The sequence below is a fragment of the Myotis brandtii genome, unplaced genomic scaffold, assembly GCF_000412655.1.
Source record: "Myotis brandtii unplaced genomic scaffold, ASM41265v1 scaffold133, whole genome shotgun sequence".
Taxonomy (NCBI): Eukaryota; Metazoa; Chordata; class Mammalia; order Chiroptera; family Vespertilionidae; genus Myotis; species Myotis brandtii.
The window spans coordinates 1,006,152-1,023,553 of record NW_005354718.1 but is presented as its reverse complement, the minus strand read 5'-3'; the positions used below and the strand labels follow the sequence as shown (position 1 = coordinate 1,023,553).

Genomic DNA, 17,402 nt, shown 5'->3' with positions numbered 1-17,402 from the left:
GGGGCCTCGGGGTCTGTGTCCTCGGGCGAAGTGCCCGGGCCCACCAGCCGCTCGTGCTTCTCGATCCAGGCGTTGTAGTAGCGCACGATGTTCTCATGGTGCAGGCGCGACAGCAGCGTCACCTCGCCCTTGATCCTGCGGAAGTGCCTGCTGGCCGGGTTGATGGGGATGCGCTTCACCGCGTAGCAGCAGCCGTCCAGCTTGTTCTGCACCTGCAGCGGGGACCCAAGGGGACCAGGGACCACCAGCCGCTCAGAACCGTAAGCAGACTGGCATCTGTAGTCACCCAAGCCCTCCCAAGGAGAACCTGGAGTTCTGAGCGAAAACAAACAGCTACAGGCTGGGACTCTTAAGCTGGAAAAAGTCTTGATAGCCCAAAACTTAGAAAACATCTCACCCTAAACCAGCTGTATTTAAATTGCTAAGAGCCCTTGGGGAAAACAATGTCCATTTTAACTATTAACTGTATAGATAACTTTTCTAATAGCACATCTGCTATCTAAATTTCTAAGTAGAACCTTGTTGCTTTCATAACCGTGTTTTAAAAATAATTATTTTCTAAAGCCAATGTAAGGCTTCAGAAGATGACTTTAGTTTCTCTGATTTTTTTTTTTACTCTTAAAGTCACTAAACACAAACTAAACTCCAAAAATTTCAACAGACCTAAATGAAAATTCTAATTCTCAACTTATAAAGCTGTGTGAATTTAGAATAATTAATTTCCTTGAGACTTCATTTTCTCATGTATAAAATGGCATCTATATCACTTTCTTTACCTCAAAGGGTGACTATAAAGATTAAATGAGCCCAGCCTGTGTGGCTCAGCAGTTGAGCGTCCACCTAGCAACTAAGAGGTCACCGGTTCCACGCCCAGTCAGGGCACAGGCCCATCTCCAGTAGGGGGTGTGTGGGAAGCAGCCAATTGATGATGCTCCTCTCTCATCGATGTTTCTATCTCTTTATCCCTCTCCCTTCCTCTCTTTCTAAGAAATCAATTTAAAAAAAAGAAAGAAAGAAAGAAAAGATTAAATGAGCCCTGGCCAGGTGGCTTAATCAGTTAGAGCACTGTCCCATACACCAAAAGGTTTGCAGGTTCAATTCCTGGTCAGGGCACATACCTAGGTTTCTGATTCAATCCCCAGTCAGGGAGCATTCAGGAGGCACCTTATTGACATTTCTCTCTCACATCGATGTTTTTCTCTCTTTCTTTCTCTCCCTTCTTCTCTCTCTGAAATCAATGGAAACATATCCTTGGGTGATAATTGGAAAAAAAAAAAAGATTAAATGAAATGAGGTGGAAAAAGCACCTGTATCAAGGCTGCACAGAGAAAGTGCTCAGTAGGTAACAGCAGTTGGTATTAACACAACGCCATTGATTGTGTTAGGAAGACTGCAGATTTACCACTGGCAGGTACTGAAACTAGAACAATATCATTAGCAACACAACAAAATATAAGTGAAAGTTTCAAAGCCAAGTCTCCAGGTATCCTTATGCTGAGGGAGAAACTAGTTGATTACAAAAAGCAAAACAAAACACAACACAGCACATCATTCTCATGTTTGGTAAAAGGTTTGCATTGTATCGTGTGTGTGTGTGTGTGTGTGTGTGTGTGTAAACAGATGCTTTCAAGTAAAACAGATATGGGTCTGAGGACAGTGGGAAGTCTTAGCATTGTCTTTCAACCTCCTATCTCAGTACATATCATATATATTGTGAGTCACTGGGGTGTGGTGCTTGCTATACTGGAAACTCCTAGGAATTCACTTATTCAATGGAAAGGTACATGAATAGTAATGGGTCCAACTGCCAATGAAATGCCAGACCACTGAGCAGACTGCCCTGCCCTAACCGGGAGACAGGGGGGTGTAAGGGCTATTCGGTTCTCATAGGGAGAAACTACAGGAAAAACTTAGGTGTTTAAATTACTATGATGTTTTAGTTATATAAGCTTACTAATAATTTTTAAGTACTTATAAGGAAACTAGAGGCCTGATGCATGGAATTCGTGCACTTGGCGGGGGGCGGGCGGGGAGGCTCAGCCAGGCCTGCACCCTCTCTCAGTCCGGGAGCCCTCAGGAGATGTTTGACTGACAGCTTAAGCCATCGGACATCCTTAGCATTGCCACAGAAGTGGGAGAGGCTCCCGCCACCGCTGTTGCACTCACCAGCCATGAGCCCTGCTTCTGGCTGAGTGGCGCTCCCCCTGTGGGAGTGCACTGACCACCAGGGGGCAGCTCCTGCATTGAGCATCTGCCCCTTGGTGGTCAGTGCATGTCATAGCAACTGGTCATTCCACCGTTCGGTCAATTTGCATATTAGCCTTTTATTATATAGGATGAAGTTTTGTATTTTTGTTGGTTGTTTTTTTTAAAAATATTTGTATTGATTTTTACAGAGAGGCAGGGAGAGGGATAAAGAGTTAGAAACATTGATGAGAGAGAAACATCGATCAGCTGCCTCCTGCATGCCCCCTACTAGGGATGGAGCAACCAAGGTACATGCCTTTGACCAGAATTGAACCTGAGACCCTTCAGTCTGTGGGTCAACACTATCCACCACGCCAAGCCCATTAGGAATGTTTGTTTTTTAAAATATATTTTATTGATTTCAGAGAGGAAGAGAGAGAGAGAGAGAATCATTGAATGGTTGCCTCCTGCACACCCCACACTGGGGATCAAGCCCACAACCCAGGCATGTGCCCTGACTAGGAATCAAACCATGACCTCCTGGTTCATAGGTCGATGCTCAACCACTAAGCCACTATGGCTGGGCTGGTGTTTAGCATTCAAAAATCTAAAATGTAAAGAAGTTAAAGGACTTCTTCAAAAACTACAGCTTGTGCTAGAGGGATAATATATACTTTAATCATTCACTCTTCTTAAAGCTAAGTATGATGACCTTGTCAGCATATCTGTCCGCAGTATATCTATTTAATCACCTAAATGTAATGTCTCTAATTTCAAGAAGAAAGTTGAAAATTTCCCATACTATAACATCCTTTTGGAAAATTGGCTTAAGATGGTCTTTCTGTCCCTGATAACCACAAAAAACAAATTCAATTATTATTCTTCTTTTTTTTTTTTGGTGTAAAAGGCCTTCCACCGTAATACTAGTAATGTTTCCTAATAACAGTGCAGAATCCTAAATAGACATATGCCCTACTTTCTATGTGTAAGATGATATATATCTTATATGGATTTAATAATACTATATTAATCTGGGTCTCCTAAATTAAAAAAAAAATACTTACATTACATAAAAACAGCTGAAATCTCTCCCAAGGGACAGATAATAATAAAATTCACCCACATAGACTGGACCGAAGAAGGGAAGACCTAACTATAGCATACCTTAATAACGTATCACTAATTTCCCATCTCAGTAAGAGCTGGAAAATAAAAGCCATCAAGACCATCTGGGGCCATTTCCCAGTTGGAATTCCATCTTAGTTCTAACCTCACAGCCCTTTTATCTACAGCAACCCTGAAAGCAAATGGGAGAAAAAGAGAATAATTTTCTTTCTAAACCAAAGCACACAACAATGTTCTTCCTGTAAAGGTCTTGACTCCACTTGGGCAGTTACAATCATGTGGTTTTCACATTAATAACACTGCATCAACCCAGGGAAGAAGAATGATGCGTTCTCAATGTGTCCAGTGTAACTTTAAATAAAGCCTTTAACTCCATGAAGGTGAAGATAATCATAGTTTCAAATGGTAGAATTCACCTCCCTCTTCGCTCTCAGAATAGAAGTCAAGTCCATAAGTGCAGAAATGGAACAGAGCAGGAGCTCTAAAAGGGACTGGGACCACCCTGTATCGCACCTTGATGACAGCTCCAAAAGCTCCTTTGCCGAGAAGCTGTAATTCTTCAAACTCATTGAAATAGCGGGAAAACTGTCTCTGTGTCTCACTGAAGAATGCAGCACCGGGTAGCTGGTTGCTAGGAATAACAGTCTCAATGTAATCTTGTCCTCCAAAATCTGAGATGAAACAAAAGGCAAGAGGCAAATGAGGCATTAGAAATACAGGAAGAGCCGCAATATACAACAACGATTCAACCGTTGGCAGAAGGGGCCCCAACCAGTAGTTTGAAAAAGTACCTCTTACTTGGAAGATTGTTTAATACTTTCCTCACCTTGTCCTCTTTAAAGTAGGTAGAAATATATAATTAGGCCAAGTTTACAGGTGTAGATAACTTAGAGAGTAAAGAAATGACTGAACTACAGAGCCAGAACCCAAACCCAGGTCTCCTAATCCATCCCAGTCTCTATTGAGATCCCTTAATATGCTACTTAAGTAGCAGCAGGGAAATCCAGTTACATGGTAATAAGGGCGACATGACAAGAAGATATAATAATCACTGAAAGAGGCTACACCAATGGTCATTCCATCAGTAGAGACTGGAAAAGCCAGGATGGCAAAAACAATTCCAGGCACACAGGACACATTAAATGAATGGATTTATGTATATAGCTCAGCATAAAACAGATAAAATAAATCATCCATGTAGTAGTCCCTTCCAGTTTTAGGTTTATATATAAGTTCAAAGTAATTTATATCAAGCAGGGTATAAAAAAAGAATGGTAAAAGACTCACCTTCAGGATTTTGTTCCAGTAAAGACGTTTTTGGCTGAGGATTTATAAAGCTGTGTTTCAACAGCTGCTGAGGACTCCATCTTTCCTTGTCATCCAGGCAAACACATCTCAGTGGGAGGGGAGAAAGAATCTCAGCAACACAAAATAAATGCTAAACTAGTTCATCTAAGGCATTTATCTATGGGTTTATCTTTTAAAGATACACATTAGAGAATTCATGTTACTTATGAACTCAGAGGAATTTAAATTAATAAACATTCCTGCAGGGTTTACATGCTAAGCACCAGGCTGGGTACAAATGGGGAATCAAAAAAGTATATAGCAGCCAACCAGATGGGAAATGATATTTGCAAACAGTAGCTCTGACAAAGGTTTAATTTCCAAAATATATAAAGAACTCATAAAACTCAACAACAAACAATCCAATCAAAAGGTGGGCAGAGGACCTGAAAATACACCTCTCCCAAGAAGACACAGGAACAGCCAATAGATATATGAAAAGATGTTCAACCTCACTGGAAATTAGGGAAATGCAAATCAAAACTACAATGAGATGGCCATTATCAACAAGACTAGCAATAAAAGTATTGGAGAGGTTGTGGGAAAAAAAGGAACCCTCATTCACTGCTGATAGGAATGTAGACTGGTAGAACCACTATGGAAAGCAGTCTGGTGATTCCTCAAAAAATTAAGAATAGAGCTACCATACGACCCAGCAGTCCCACTCCTGGGTATATACCTGAAAACCTGGAAATCATGTATTCACAAAGATATATGCACCCCTATGTTCACTGCAGCATTATTCATGGTGCACAAGACATGGAAACAACCAAATTGTCCTGTGATAGAGGACTGAATAAAGAAGATATGGTACATATACACAATGGAATATTACTCAGCCCCGAGAAAGGATGAAATAGCACCATTTGCAACAACATGGATGGACCTTGAGAACATTATGCTAAGTGAAATAAGTCAGTCAGAAAAGGCTAAGAACCATGTTATTTCATTCATATGCAGGCTATAAAACTGAAACTCATGAACAAAAACAGCATGTGGTGGTTGCCAGAGGGAAGGGATTGGGGGGAAGGGGGTCCTAATATAAGGTGACAGGAGAAGATTTGACTTTGGGTGGTGGGTACACGGTGCAATATACAGATCTTGTAACATAGACACCCACACCTGAAATCTACATGTTCATGTTGACCAATGTCACCCCAATAATTTGATTTTTAAAAAGTGTACAGTAGTCCTCCCTTAGCCATGGTTTCAGTTACCTACAGTCAACTGTGGTCTGAAAAATATTAAATGGAAAATTCCAGAAATGAACAATTCTTCAATTTTAAATTGCATACCATTCTGAGCAGCACGATGAAATCTTTCACTGTTCTGCTCTGTGAATCATCCTTCAGCCAGCATATACATTACCTGCCTGTTGTCACTTAGTATTTATCTTGGTTATCAGATTGACTGTGTTTATGTTCAAGTAACACTTATTTTACTTTATAATAGCCCCCAAGCACAAGAGTAGCCTAATGCTATGTCACGATGCCTACATTATCCACCTCACTCCATCTCATCATGTACGCATTGTACCATCTCACATCATCACAAGAAGTACATACAGTACAATAAGATATTTTGAGAGAGACCACATTCACATAACATTTATTACAGTACTAGAGGCCCGGTGCACGAAATTCGTGCACTGGGAAGGGGGTGTCCCTCAGCCCAGCCTACACCCTCTCCAATCTGGGACCCCTCGGGGGATGTCCAACTGCCAGTTTAGGCCCGATCCCTGTGGTGACAGCAACTATCATAAATGGCAATATTTTATTTTTTATATCACAGCACTAAAAAGTAAAGCACTCTTAATTTAATACATTGAAAGGGGGAAAAAGATGGTAATAAACGCATTTGGATAAGATACTATATTTCCCCCTAAATTTAGGATTAATTTTTAATTCTGTCAGCAAAACATGAATACCTTCTCCTTGCAGATACTATGAAAACATTACTGATAATGAAAAAAGTCTTTGACAACCATCAAAACAAAACATATAGTTATGTTTTGTGGATATTGATTTTTTAAAGTGGTATCATCCTGCACATATTATTCTTCAATTTGCTCTTATTTTTTGACCACGTAAAATATACTTTGAGAGAACACAGCATAAGAATCAAAGTTGGCCCATTTTCACAACTGTATGTATATCATGTCTACTTCTATTTTATGGCACATAGGAACTATCTTGTTTAAAGATAAGTGCAGTTGCCCAGCCGGTGTGGCTCAGTGGTTGAGCATCAACCTATGAACCAGGAGATTACAGTTCGATTACTGGTCAGGGCACATGCCTGGGTTGTGGGCTCGATCCCCAATAGGGGGTGTGCAGGAGGCAGCCGATCAATGATTCTCTCTCTTCATTGATGCTTCTCTCTCTCTCTCTGCCTCTCCCTTCCTCTCTGAAATCAATAAAAATATATTTTAAAAAATAAAGATAAGTGCAGCTACTTTACTTTGTAATAGGTATTCCATTAGTGACAGGAAATAACAACATGGATTAGGTCAGACAGATGGCAGTTGGGGTAGATGGAAATAGAAGAAGAAATGTTAAGGGTAAAAGAAAAGAAATGAAATGTAGGGATTGAATGAAATGAATTAAAATGAATGGCTGGGAAAAAGAAATAAGGTGAGAAATAAGACAGATTGTTAGAAAGAGAAGAAACCCAGTCCAGATCAACTTGCTGGAAAGGGGGACTAGGGGAGTATCTAGAAAAACCCAAACTTAAGAGACCTTATTTCTCACTTAATAGAGAAACAGAGAACGTAGGTCTGGCTTGGACTGAGAGCAGAGGCAGGGCTAACCTAGAAAGCACTGAGTGAAAAGACCTGCACAAAGACTAGGCCAGAGGAAAACCTCTCAGTAAGGATTCTCTTAAAGCGGATAAAACTTGGCTCTGAAATTAAATGTGCACCTGTAATTCATAGATGTTGAAAATCTTCTGGCTAGAGCAAGGAAGTCATTTGCACTCTAGGGCTTGGCTGAATGAGACATTGCTAATGAAGAAGAATGGTTAAGAAGAATAAGATGTGGCTCAGTTGGTTCGGCATTGTCCTGTGCACACAAAGGCTGCCAGTTCGATTCCAGTTAGGGCACATGCTCAGATTGTGGGCTCAATCCCCAGTAGGGGGCGTGCAGGAGGCAGCTGATTTCCCTCTGACACTGATATTTCTCTCTCTCTCCCCTTCTCCCTTCTTCTCTTTAAAATTCTTTTTTAAAAAAAAGAACTAGGGGCAGAATTACTACTCTCCTAAAGATGTTTTCTAAATAGGAGGCCCTGCCTTTGATCCCTTAGGAACCAGAAGCAAAGGTAGACAGAGAGGCACTTCCATTTGTATTACCTGGGGCATATCCACCGTAGCCATCCTTCCAGACTTCCTAGAGCAGGCAGTCCCCAAAAAGCAGTTTAAAAATCAATTATTAAGCCTAAGTGAATTTAGGAAAATGTGGGAGTTAAGGGAATCATAAACATAAGAAAACAGAACATATGTGGCTGGAAAAGAATTGAGAAAACAAAGAATAAACTCTAATTCTGTTGCTCACTTTTCAGCTTATACACATCACTTAGATGTTTAGCATTTAAGCACAATAAAAGCACAGCAGTGAAGTGCAATTAGAGAGAATCTCAATGATACTCACTTCTTTAGAAAATCTTGAAAGTCAGCAGGTAAGTCACGAGGGATGGTCACAGGGTACTCTCCACATTCTTGTCCTTGGCTGAGAGAGAGCAGCAAAAGGCCAAGGTGCCAAACATCCCCTTTCTTCCCCGTTTTATAAGGCAGAGCACTGTCACTAAAACGAACCCGAGTTTGCTCAAACACATCCTCCTTGCAAATGTCTGCAAGGCGCTTAGAAATGCTGTAGTCTGTAATCTTGATGGTGCCCTCTGCGTCCACCAAGACACTCGAGGTACCCAGAACCTTGTGCACCACGGAATTGCTGTGCAAATAATCGAGGCCCGACAAGAGCTGAGCTGCGTACTTGCGAAGCAGAGGCACAGGGATGGGGCCTGTGTGGCTCAGGTGTGCAGCAAGGGAGACCCCATTGAAGTGCTCCACCAAAATGTGCACCACGATGGAGTCGTCTTGCTCTCGGAGATTCATTGCGAAGTAGCGCACTACATTGGGATGGCTCAATTTTACCAGTGAGTTGAATTCTGTTTCTGCCCCTTGGATCTGATAAGGAAAAAAAGGGTAATATTGGGTTGATCAGCAGTATCTGGTGTTTTACTTCAAAAGTGAAATATTTAATAGAAAACATACTTTGAAAGGATAAGAGAAGGAATATGCCCTGAACTGACCCTCCCCTAAACCATATGGTCAACCTATTAGTTCATAAAGTGGAAAAAATTTAGTTAATTCTCAACTTCTTTGATCTCAAAACCTAGTATATAAATACTATAGAATTAGTGAGCAGCTTTTAAAATTTCTTTTGCAATAGGCTACCAGAAAAAGGAAACATTAATTTCAAAATAATTAATTTCAAAAAAACCCTTTCTGATTATAAAGATTAACTGTCAACATTTTAATACAAAATAAAAACCCCATAAATAACAACAACAACAAATTATCTATGTGATTACCACTGAAAGACAACTGTTATGATTTTGGTATTTACTTCCAGAATTTCTTCTATCAGAAATACACATGCCTTCTCAACACAAGACTTTAACCTACTGTTTTGTTACCTTTTTATTATGTAACACTGCAATATGTAATATTAAATGTTCTCCTTAAACTCAGTGTTATAAATTACTCTAAACTTCTCAAGTCCCCTAGAATTCAGTTTTTAAGCAATATTTCAAAAGATTGCAAAAAGCATGCCTTTGTAGCACTATTGAGAGATGGCTATTAATGCCACAATAGAGGCTGAGAAAGGAGGTTAAGAAAGCAGCTGCAAAAGTTGGGGTCACGCTGTGAAAGTTCGGAAAGAGGAAGCAAGAAGCTGAGAAAACTGGTAAAGAAGGTGCTGGTCCCCCTCCATCCCTCTGGTTAAACTGATCTCACATCATTCTGATCACCTTTACTAGCCAATCAAATGCACAGCTATTTTGTCATCTCCTAAAGCTCGAAATTAGGTCCTTTGCTCAGTGAGCCCTCTCGGATGGCCTACCTGCTTTTTGCACTTATCAATCTTCTCTTTTTCTTGATTGGTAAGGAAAGGACCGATTTTTTTCTGCCACTGAAGGACCCACTCATACAACAAGACGAAGCTGCCAGTGGCTGTTTCCAAAGCATTGTAGACTAGTTTTCCGAGCTGTTCATCACAGGCTGCACATTAAGAGAAAAATGTAATTAACACTCACTGGTACATTTTCTGTGGGGATAAAAAAAAATATACATGGCATTCATTTGCCAGTGGATGCCATGTGCTACTTAAGAAAAAATATGATTTCATATAATGCATGCTCTTTTGTAACTAAGTTTTAATATTTATCAATATACTCGGAACCCCAAAATACTAATTACTATAAAGGGACAAAAATCAACAGTGAGATCTTAGTATCTGATGAGTGTTCTCCTAGTAGCTAGGATTCACAATGTTACTTTCATAACCAGTTCACCTCTGATGACACCTCTCAGCGCGATAGTGAACAAAGCTAAATACCAACTAATGTGACAGAAGGAATTTGGAAATAGAAACACTCCACCAGATTACTTCATCAATGTACATCAGTGTGCACAGTGTAAACAAGTTTTAGTAATCTGGAAATTTGAAAACAATGATTTTTCTAAACACAAAATCTGAATGCATTCAGTAAATACATACTAGCTAAAAGTTTTGAGGGAAGGAACCAGAAATGACAGTTTAAATTTGAAGCTAGAAAGATATACATTTATTTAGTGATAGGCATATGGTTTTCACTTGTACCTGGAGTGCTCAATTTCTGTAACACCAAAATTTTTCTTATAAAAACCTATATTTTCATTAAATTTTGTAATTAAAGTATGTTAGCATGTGACATTGTATTCATTTCAGGTATACAGCATGGTGATTTTGATATTTGTATACTTTGTGATGTGATAACCATGACACATCTAGTAACCATCTGCCACTGTGCAAAAGCATTGTAATATCAGCGGCTCTATTCCCTTTGCTGTATATAAAAATCTATATTTTCATTAAAGACTATTATTGAAAATTGCAAAAAAATTAAAAATGACAAAAAACATCACCCACAATACCACCATTTTTTGTTTTAAATATATTTTTATTGACTTCAGAGAGGAAGGGGGAGGGAGAGAGATAGAAACATCAATGATAATTGATCGGCTGCCTCCTTCATGCTCCCTACTTAGGATTGAGCCTGTAACCCAGGCATGTGCCCTGACCAGTAATTGAACTGCGACCTCCTGTTCATAGGTTGATGCTCAACCATTGAGCCACGATAGCCTGGCACCATTCTGTTTTATTTCTCTTCTAGTTCCCTCTATCATTCCCCGCTCCCTAATTTATGAAATCATAGCATATATAGCAGGTTTTTTTTTTACCCTTGACATTTTGGAGCAGGTAATCCCTGTTGAAGGACTATCTTGTGCACTGGAAGATGTTGGTTAGCAGCAGCCCTGACCTCTACCCACCAGATGCCAATAGCACCTCCATCCTAGTCTTAACTATCAAAAATGTCTCCAGACATCACCAAATGCTCCCCAGGAGACAATATCAATCCCAATTGAGAACCACTGATATATAGTATTCTGCCTGTTTCTCTTATTATATAAATAATAGTTTCCTGTGATGTTGCACTGTTTTCAAAATGAAAAACTTTTTTCAAAGAAATAATGTGGTTTTTTTCCATTTAAAAACTGAAAAGTGAAGAAACCTGCATAGGTGGGACATAGAGGCCTTAGCAAAAATACTTTGAGAAATGCGGCTGAACTAGCTCACCTAAACTTTTTATCTGAGAAGCAGTTTTCACTTCATAGAAATGCTGACAATTTAAAAAGGTTTAATTAAAATGATCTGTTATGCTAGTCATAAACAAATCCTGACATTCTTAGGTTAAGCAGAAAAAACCCTGATGTCAACCAAAGGAAGCAACCTGTGCAATGTGGGATCTAAGTAGTACACACACACTAGAGACACAGATATCATATATTTATGGGACAAACTATGATGTTATTTACATAAAGCTTAACTACATGTGTGCATTACGCAGTACAATGCCTTAAATATTCCTCTTCCCAACTGGGGCTAGATAGGTATTTCACAATTGCTGGGTCTTTTTTGTTTTACTACTTTTATTGTTGCCTCTCCCTGTCACTTTTGCATGATGGGGATAATAAAGGACAAAAGAACACACTGTAATGAGGCTGAAGGAAAATATGTCACAGAAAGAACTCAAACTGAGTCTCTTATATGCTAACAATGATCATCATTTATACAGACAGTTTCTATCGTGCTTTATCCATAAGGAAGTTCTAATGGCTTTAAACTAAAAACAAAATATTAATTAGTTGATCTTTTATAAAAATATTTCACAGAAAATTAGAACATACTTTAAAAACTAGACCCATTGTGAGAAAACAAAATAATTTATGCAATTGTTTTATAAAAAACTTTCAGATTGCAAATGTCTTCTGATGAGGGTATAAACTAAGGTGAATATGTGTAATAACTATCAATGAGAATAAGAAACCAAGTTAAGGTAATAAGTAGTTAGATTGATTTCTCTTCCCGATCTCCCAGATTATTAAAAGTAGTGAGTTTTATGTTGCCGATTCATGAGTCTGAAATGCCCGAAGTCAAGGACAGTCTCAAGACCAAAGTTAATCATCTCTACCAAGGTCCTGAACCTGTCCAATGGCCACTTTGTCTGAACAGGGCAGGCTCTGTGTATGCACAGAATTCTGTCCAGTCCAGCCAAGGTCAAGTGTCCATTTCACAGACCATTCAGATACTTGGTTTCTTCTCCCTCCACCTGCTGCCTGCTTCCTGGCAGCTCCCCTGCTTATTTGTAGCTCCTTAAAGAGGAAGGGAAAAAGAAACTGAAAAAAGCAAACTCAATTTAAGTAATTTGGCTACCATATTCATGGAATTAAAAATTAAACTTAGGCATGTTCTCCCTGGGGCTGGGGTGGGGTGGGGTGGGGTGGGAGGGCACAGCCACACCCACTTCTTCCTTCCAGGCACCTTACATTTTCCTTTCTCTCTGCTAAGCTCTTAGGGCCCTTCTTCTGCCTCTGTAACTTGTTTCCTGCACTTATATAGCACAGCTGGCTCACTTCTACTACCTCTGTAACTTTCTAAATAAACTTTATCTTATAATTTGGAAAAAAAATTGTCAAATTTATTCTATACAAGTGATTCCTATGCCACTTAGTGGTTATATCAGTACTAGAGGCTGGAGTATAGATTCGTACACCGGTGGGGTCCCTCGCCTGCCCTGCGCCCCCTTGCAATCCGGGACCCCTCAGGGGATGTCAGACTGCCAGTTTTGGCTGATCCCCGCACCGAAGCGGCAGGCGGCTGGGCACTGCACCACTCCCACTCATCCTGGCCCGCTGAGCCTGCTGCTGCAGCTTGGTAGCGCCACAGCTTGGTAACACTGCAGGAGCTGCACTCGCCAGCCCTGAACCTGGGGTAGCTCCTGCGTTGAGCATCTGCCCCCTGGTGGTCAGTGCACATCATAGCGACTGGTCAGACAGTCGACTGGTTGCTTAAGGTTTTATATATATAGATGGCTGATAAAAGATGATGGCATTTAGGGCAAAGGAGTAGATAATGAAAACTTGAATTTAACATAAACAATTCAAATCACAAATTGCTGAACCACTTCACTCCAAATAGCTATCAATAGACAAAACTGCTAAATAAGATACATAGAGAATAAAATGGAAAAAAAGAAAATGGTTTTCCTAGTCAGGCACAACATGCGTACTGGGAAAATGCTAACTAAGTAGATGGATATCAACTTAAGAAAATAGGATTTGGTCATTAAAGATCACAGGCATTAGTGAAACTAATATAATATTGTACGTCAACTGTAATTGAAAATAAAAAACTATTTAAAGAAAAGATCACAGGCATTAGAACTCATTTTGTTACATATATTTCATCAGTAACAAATGCACATGATGCAAAATTCTACTAATTCATAATATTTCAACCATTTTGGTTTCTAAAGCTCAACTGATTATAATGATGATGAAATTTAAATTATCTTCCTGCTAACAATATTTCCAAGAGCCTAGGTTTTAATTTCTATCTTACAGAAGGGGAAACCTGAGTGACTTCTCACTGTGGTCATTAGGAATGGGAGCTAGAATGACCGACTATCAGCTCACCAGTCTTCCTTGGACTGTACGGTCTAGAGGCCGTGGTGTCTACTCTACCTCATTTCTTCATGATTAACTTTTGTTGTTAGAAAAGTTAAATGAATTTAGCTAGTTTACTCACCAATACATTTTCCTTTGTGCACCATGAGCTGATCAGTATTACCCATAGAGAAATACAGGATTTCACAAGAGCCAGGAGAATCTTCACTATTACATACAGAATACTGCCGCTCTCGCCTTAAAAATAAATTTGGACATGATTATTTTTTTCCAACTTCTTGCCCCTCCATTTTCTCCTGTTTACTAGACTATTCGTAGTCTCACATCTGTTTCTACTGGGAATTGAGCTTAAGGGGCTAATGGGAAAGTTGTTCAACTCGCCCATTTCCCATTGAGGTCTTTCCCACATGGACTCTACAAACCCTCAACTCTAGATCTCCACTGTCCAATGTGGTAGCCATTAGCCACATGTGATATCTAAATTTAAACTAATTAAAATTAAATTAAAAATTCAGTTCTTTGCCCTGGCTGGTGTGGCTCAGTTGGTTTGAGCATTGTCCCATGCACTGAGAGGTCGCTGGTTTGAGTCCTAGTCAGGGCACATGCCCCAGATGCAGGCTCGATACCAAGTAGGGGGCCTGCAGGAGGCAGTCAACCGATGTTTCTTTCTCCTTGTCCCTCCCTCTCTCTCTAAAATCAATAAAAACTTTTTTAAAAAAAATTCAGTTCTTCGACTGTAGTAGTCACATTTAGGTACTTAGTAGCCAAAAGTAGCCAACATTAGTATAAAACAGCGGTTCTCAGCCTGTGGGTTGCGACCCCTTTGGCAGTCGAACGACCCTTTCACAGGGGTTGCCTAAGACCATCCTGCATATCAGATATTTACATTACGATTCATAACAGTAGCAACATTACAGTTATGAAGTAGCAATGAAAATAATTTTATGGTTGGGTCACAACATGAGGAACTATATTGAAAGGGCCAGAAGGTTGAGAACCACTGGTATAAAACATTTTCATCATCACAGCAGTTCTACAGAGATTTAGCTCAACCACATTGACCCCACAATATCTTCATTCCAGATGCACATGAACATCTGGGGAAAGCTAAAAAAAGGGGGGGTTTGGAGCACTTCAAATTCCCATTCTCCAAATGGGCTCCTAACCACTGAATGATAGATACTCTGCCATTTCCTTTTAATGAAGTCTCTAAAACACTTAAAGCCAAATCCTCCTCCTCTCTTTCTCCATTCTACTTTTTTATTTCCTGAGTGGGAAGCAACAGCTGGGAAGGTAGATTATAATGCAAAAGTAATAAATAAATTGGGGAGAGGGAAGTAGGGAAGAGGCCAGGGAGAGCACTCTTGATGGTTAGGATTGGACACTTTTTGAAATGCTTTGATGAGGCATCTGGACAAATCTCTATAAAGCAGCCCTCTCACTCTAAGCACGATCTTGACTTCTACTTTCACATAGAACACGAGGCAATGGGGAATAAAGCCCACACTTTCTATTGTTCCACCTAAAAAGTTAGTTGGAATCTGTACATTCTTTCTTTTTCCCAGTCTCTGAGGAAGGCCAGCTATGCTGTCCTCGGTTCCATTTTCTACAGCCTCTCTGGGATCTTGGTCCATTGGTTGCCCTCTCTCCTGTATGTTCAATCTGCCCTCTAGATTAGCTCCTTCCCCTCAGCTATACATCTCTCCCATCTCTACGTCCTCTTGTTCTTTGTTTTCAAACTTCTACACTTGCTGTCTCCACTTCTGCCCCTCTACTTACTCTTGATGCTACTGCAATGTCAATAAAACTGCCACCTCCCTCCTACCCACTCTCAATCTGGCTTTTCCCCTGGGTTCTTTTATTTTGGTTTGTGGCATAGTCATCCATTCTATCTCGAGTCAAAAGCATGAGTCTCCTTGGGCTCCCAGACCTCCTACATCTAACTGATCCCCAAGTATCATACTCTCCATTCCCCCTGCCCTGTTGAGATCATCTCCAACGTTCCCCTGGGCACACGTAATGCTCCATTACTAACTGGTCTCTCCACCTCCAATCCTACATCTTCCCTTTCTCCACCCCAGTGCTGATAAGACCCATTTTGGCATGAGTCTCATGTGTCCACATATTCTAACACCAGGGAATGACTAATACATTGTACCTCTAAAGTTACTCATGCAACCAGGGGCACACTGGTTTATGGAGAAAATAATAAAAGCAAAGATTTAAAATGATATATTAGATTTACTAACCTAAATTATTTAGAAGCACCTCTGCATCAGCTCTGCCTCCTCCAACGATGGTGCTAATAGTCATTTTAGTCTAGGTCATCTTTACGTTCTTTAGTTTACAGTGTGTGAATGTTTGGTTTTATTTTTTAGAGTGTTTTAGAATACTAATCACCCCATCATGACAGTTAAATACCAACACAATGAGATGACTAAGAGTGCTAATAAGAAAAGATGTATCATTATGATTAAAATAAAAGTAAAAGTGCCAAGAAAATGGCAAATGTGGTACATGCTACCTAAGACAGGCTGGCAGCTGGAATAATTCTGAAGGATAAAAAGTAAATCCCACTGAGTTAAAAAAAAGTAGGAATAAAGAGGTGAAAACCAATGTCACTGATGTCTCTGGTGTTCACCTAAAAATATGTATGTATTTGGTTTTTAGGAGAAGAAAAATAAAAGAATAAAATGGAACACTATGCTTATTTCCTTTGACTTTCTAATCCATAAAGACCAATGAACAGCAAGGAAGGAACAACATCAAGAGTAAATCATGAAGTACTTTGGTATATCAAGGACTTTTTATTTCTTTACCAAGGAAGCACATGAACTACACTTGAAGATTCATTCTTTCCTAGTCAGTAGTCAACACAGTAACAGAGTTTCATGCAGGGATGTGCAATATTTTGGCAAACATTAGATGAAAACTATTTCATGTTCCTTCTTGGATGTTCATGGGATGTTTTTCTACCCAAGACATACAAATATCACTCTTACAAGCATAACAAAAAAAGTTTTCCTACCTATGTCAAAGGGAGAATTCCCCATCCCACTTGAGTAAACTTGCAAATGATCTTTGATCTTAAAAGCAAATCTAATCTTAGACCCATTGTTTATAGTTAGTCACAAAAATGGAAATGTTTAAACTTAAAAAACTGTTTTTATATATCCAAAAAGACTTATTCATAGCATTGATTTATTTCTGCTGTGTGGAGAGCGGCTACAGCGTTTGGACAGGTTCAAGCCTCGGACTAATGAGAGGGCACGGTCCTCTCGTGGCCACGTGCAAGTCCCAGCTTGGAGGGCAAAGCACAATTATAGCAAAGGCTATGGTTGTAAGCTTGACCGTATAGTCTAGTGGTTCTCAACCTTGGCTGCACATTAGAATCACCTGGGAATCTTTTTTAAATCCTGATTTCTGGGCCTCATCCTCCAGAAATTCTCTTTGATGGGGTGGG

General features: G+C 39.8%; 1 protein-coding gene across 1 annotated transcript in view; it reads right to left on the bottom strand.

The window, feature by feature from the left end:
* Positions 1–17,402, bottom strand: part of EIF2AK4 (eukaryotic translation initiation factor 2 alpha kinase 4) — a 97,913-nt gene that overhangs the window by 51,209 nt on the left and 29,302 nt on the right. The window contains exons 7-12 of the mRNA XM_014534850.1: positions 14,061–14,176; positions 9,774–9,931; positions 8,301–8,836; positions 4,600–4,706; positions 3,826–3,983; positions 6–212 (exon numbers count right to left, since the gene is read on the bottom strand). Coding sequence (XP_014390336.1) covers positions 6–212; positions 3,826–3,983; positions 4,600–4,706; positions 8,301–8,836; positions 9,774–9,931; positions 14,061–14,176 — 1,282 coding nt within the window. The remainder of the gene's footprint in view (positions 1–5; positions 213–3,825; positions 3,984–4,599; positions 4,707–8,300; positions 8,837–9,773; positions 9,932–14,060; positions 14,177–17,402) is intronic.